Here is a 4370-nt window from a genome sequence, read left to right on the forward strand (position 1 = left end):
CGGTTGTCGTTCATGGCGCTGCTGTATCTCTTACTGTACAGGGCTGCGACAGCTGCGCTAGGTCGTGCAGCCATTGATCCATTGGACGCTTCCTCTGTGGACCCATTCAGCACACAAGCCGAGACCACTGCAGATCAAATGCTCCTAGTCTTCTTGTGATTGGTTTTGTTCTTGTCGTTGCTGCCGTGACTGGTGCAGCTGTGTTACGCTTGCTGCAGCCCTCGTCTGTGATTCATCGTCGATGGCGTTGAAAAGGCTTCTGCGTGCTTTATGCACCACTGCTGCTACCATATTTGCTGCTGCAACTCCATGGGCGTCCATGGACATTGCGCTAGCTGTACAGGCCTATGTGCAGCAGCAGGGTATCACGGTGAGCACTGGTGTGCTACTGCCCTGGAACTCTTCGCTGTTACAAGACCAGTCCGCCTAGTAGATATGAGCGGCGTACGGCACCCCTGAGAAGCCCCCGCGGCTGGTCATATTTTGGGGCTCCTTTACTAGGAAGGTCTCTAGGCGGCCAATAAATTCGTGCAGGCTGTTTCCCCACTGGGATAGCAGCTGACCATTTGCTGTAACATCTTGGTTTCGAAGCCCCCGCAGCTGCATAACCGCCATAAAAAAACCAGTCAAGAGAATGCCTTAGGGGAACTCAGTGTCTGTGCCTTTAATAATATCAGCAGCAAGGTGTTTAGTAGGTCCCTAGCAATGGTGGCAAAAGCAGCAAATGGCGAATGCGTACCCTCACAACTCGAGCCTCGTCGTCAACAACGGCGACGAGGCGACCCTGACGAATGACCTGAGAAGTATACGCCCACCCCGTTGCGACAGCTACCAAATTCAGGGCACAGACCCTCAAATCACGCGGAATATCAGGCTCCGAGACATATGCATGATACATTTTAGATAACCGCAAACAGTTTGCGTTGAAAGCAGTTATAGGTCGGTTGCTCTTTGAAGTCCATTTCTAGTGGCAGCAGCAGCAATAACGCCAAGACGACCAGTAGAAACAGCAAGTAGCGCAGCAAGAATTTTGAGCACCTGCAAGACGAGATTGAGTGTCGCTTTGTATGAAAGCCGCAGCGTTTGTTGCAGCCGCTTCAGGGAAAAGGCCGAATAGCACGATGCCACGCAGAGCAACCGCCTCAACCTGCGTAATCACAAACAATCTAAACCCCGTATCTCTTATCCCGTGGCCCTAGATATACATCCCTAGATACCCCTGCTACGCTCCTCAGATGCAATGCCCTCCATACGCACCGGACTGCTTCAAGCAGTGCCTCACGACAATGGGAGACAAAAGGGTCAGTCGCACCAAGGAGCTGTAAATGCTGTAAATACACCGTACACATACTTAAACCCCACATTCTGATGTCGCAAGAGTCAAGCCGCAGCTAACCGGCAGCTTTACACTCTAACGCTGTGTTCGGATGATAAGATTTAGCGCGCAGTTCCCTGAGGTGCAAAGCAAGCAGAGGTTTGGGTTTTGGTGTAAAGGGTTTGGAGTCTGAGTAGGGCTTCCGACGCACCTCCTCGACGCCTGCGATATCGCTAGCCTCAAAGGCAGTCCGCAGTGCCTTAGCTGAGCGCACAGTAGGGTCGTCCTGTATAAATAGCAGAAAATACGTAAGAGGCGCACACGCAGAAGCGGTTCAGCACCGACGATGAGCCACGGATGACGGTTCCAGCAAGCAAAACAGCAGCTGGACCAGCTATAGCAGCAACTATGGAACAAACACCGCCACAGCAACAGTAGTATCAGCAGACCTGCAGTGCCTTCCCCTCTGGTGTGCTAAAAGGATCCACAGCGGAGATGGCCAACGGAGAAATGAGCACCGCACGACGTAGCGCAGCTGTCGCAGCGCTGTACAACAAAGAAAACCAGTTCCCTTTGCGAAAAGTTTATTGGAAAAGCCTAAAATCTAGGGCTTTACGCAAAGGTCATGCCACAAAAGGAATGGCTCTCGGGTCGATAAACAGAGTTTAGAGTTTTCTAGTGTTCGTGATATCCATTCTGTAGCAAGGCTTGAGGCTCAGCGAAGGGTACGCGGAATGACCAGATTAGTATTTAGGCATTTTCGTCAGCTTACTAAATATCCCCGATTTCTTGGTGATGACGAAATGCCGCCATTAGGTGCGCGTGAATATCAACCCAGGGTTGCTGCTGCTCCCGCTTCTGTTCCTGCACCTGACTATGCCCCGCGTGCAGGCCTGGGTGTATCTGCAGCTCCATGAGCAATCTTGCCCCGCACTCCCTGATAGCAGCGGTGCTTCTGGGGTCTAGGGATGCAGAAGCAAGCCGCAGCGCATGCGGCATCAGCTGTTGCAGCCGCGGCCAATCTCGGCTGTATGTGTACCACAGTGCTTCTACTGCTGCTGCTTCAAGCTGCTGGTGCAGTGGCAAAGAAGGGTCGCTCCACGCCTGATGCACCTCAGGCAGCAGGCTCTTAGCCTGTGGGCCGCCAATAAGCGCAAAGGGGACACAAATAATTTGAAATGGGACACCGACGTATGCGCATGAAATGTCAAAGTCCTAGTTCGCTAAGTCTGGTGTGCTTCTGAACATGATGGCTGAAGATTTCAAATGCAGTCTGCCTGCCCCGCAGTGCCAGAAAGACTACCGCCCCAAAGCCTATTATACGCCCAAATAGAATCCTTCCAGTGACGCACACTTTACCCCCCGTGGGGCCTCATAGCAAAGTCACCGGCACCAGCGTGCTACCTTATGCCATTCTCCGAGATGTATGTACAGCCGGAGCAGCTGGTTGTATACATGCACCCGTGGTTTCTGCGTATCGCAAAAATGATGTAAAGGCCTCAGAATCAAGGGCTGTCCATGAGTCAACGCTACAGCTTATCTATGAAGACCAAGAATCGCAGCTTGAGGATTAGGGTTTTCATTTACCTTCATTCCTTGGGACGTTAATGCTTCCAGAGTATAGAGCATCAGCTTTTCAAGAACCTGCCCACCTTTAGCAGAAGAGGGTCTTCGCAAACTATCTCCCTCAATTTTAGCGCCTCTTAAGGTTCTGGGGGAGCACCTTGCCTCGGCTGCTGAAACATTAAGTGGTGAATCCTGGTCTACTTGTCCATCTGTCTCCTGCTTCTGCTGTTGCTGCTTCTGTAGGGGAGCAGCAACAAAAATGTCTGGGAGTCCGTTGTGCTGTTCGATACCCACAAGTTTGGCAGCTGCAGAAAGAACTGCTTCGACTGTTGCAGCTGCTTCTCCAGCAGCAACAGTAGGTATCTGCTGTAGCAGACGCTGGTAATGAGCACCAGCGCAGTCGAAGTTCCCTGAAGTAGCAGCCAAAAGAACAACACCTCTAGTGGAGCTAAGTGCATGATCAGCGGTATTATATGAAGCAAGAACATTACTCTCACCAAACCTCGAGTACTGCAGGGCGCAGCAATCGTAGGAGGTGGAGCTGCGACTGCAAAACCAAGAACAGATAACAAGCGGTTCCACCGTAGTACCTTCTCCAAGTGCGAGCAGCGTGAGCGACAGAAGGGCTTTGCACGTCCAAGGCTTATGTACCACATCTGCCTCGCGTTGCACCACTTCCTCCAGCAGGTGCACTGCCTACTCACACAAGTTGCAAAACCACGTCTATGCCATACAGGTAGAACGCGCCCTGAACTGTACGTCTTTGGGAGCCCTTAGACGCTCGCGTGTAGGGAACTCGTTATTTCTACGATTTACAACTCATATTTTAGGCGGCTCAGTGCGTTGATGGCGTAGAGTTAAGGACCTGGGTGCATGAATCTCAAGAACAAGAGTGTGCCATTGACATCCCCGGCTCCTCTTGTGCTTAGGACTTAGGGAATCGACTCAAGGGCTTGCCTTGTCTGGTCTGACTTGGAGGCAGTCTTGAGCCTCATAGTAGAGGTTCTCTACAGCGACTGCCGCCTCCTGCTCTGGGCCCCAGGGGCCCCCATTCGATTCGAATTCAAATTCATAACCCTCCTCCATCACATTGAATCAGTGTTACCGTTGTTGTTACAGAAGTCCTTGCCTTCAGCTGTTGTTAATGCCCTCTGAGTTGCCCGTATGACAGTTGATGTTGCTGATGCTGCAGTGGCAGCACTGGTTGCGGTTGGGTGCTTTCTTGTGCTGCTGCTGCCAGTGTTGCAACTGGCGTGTCTGGGATTATCCTATCTCAGACTTTACTTGTAGTCGCCCCGGAACATTCGCGAATTCACCAATATTCGTGGTAGCCCCCACAGGAAAGTTACCCAGCCTGACTGGCAGCAGACAACTGAAACTGAGAAAACTATCAGTTTACTGTTTGCGGTCTGCAATTCGCAGTCTCTTGAATTCTATTGGAATCCCAGCCTATATGTGGCGGTTCACTGCCATCCCTCAAGAGCTTTTA

General features: G+C 51.6%; 1 protein-coding gene across 1 annotated transcript; it reads right to left on the minus strand.

Annotated features, from left to right (window-relative positions):
- Positions 1 to 1391: 1391 nt before the first annotated feature.
- On the minus strand, positions 1392 to 3967 carry LOC34623409. Its single transcript, XM_026338152.1, has 7 exons — positions 3862 to 3967; positions 3039 to 3573; positions 2903 to 2993; positions 2720 to 2785; positions 2088 to 2449; positions 1765 to 1861; positions 1392 to 1601 (listed from the first exon to the last, which is right to left on the minus strand). The coding sequence occupies exons 1-7, from the start codon at positions 3965 to 3967 to the stop codon at positions 1392 to 1394; spliced, it is 1467 nt and encodes a 488-aa protein (XP_026193937.1).
- Between the last annotated feature and the right edge of the window lie 403 nt (positions 3968 to 4370).

The sequence above is a fragment of the Cyclospora cayetanensis genome, unplaced genomic scaffold, assembly GCF_002999335.1.
Source record: "Cyclospora cayetanensis isolate NF1_C8 unplaced genomic scaffold, CcayRef3 CcayRef3_contig_234, whole genome shotgun sequence".
NCBI classification, from domain to species: domain Eukaryota; phylum Apicomplexa; class Conoidasida; order Eucoccidiorida; family Eimeriidae; genus Cyclospora; species Cyclospora cayetanensis.

Bases quoted from the DNA above. Each gene is read 5' to 3' on its own strand.
- LOC34623409 (XM_026338152.1), bottom strand. From the start codon at position 3,967: ATGGAGGAGGGTTATGAATTTGAATTCGAATCGAATGGGGGCCCCTGG. The intron at 3,574-3,861 runs GCCTCCAAGTCA...GTGAGTAGGCAG, and splicing joins CTACTATGAGGCTCAAGACT to TGCACCTGCTGGAGGAAGTG. The intron at 2,786-2,902 runs GTAAATGAAAAC...TGCGATACGCAG, and splicing joins TAACGTCCCAAGGAATGAAG to AAACCACGGGTGCATGTATA.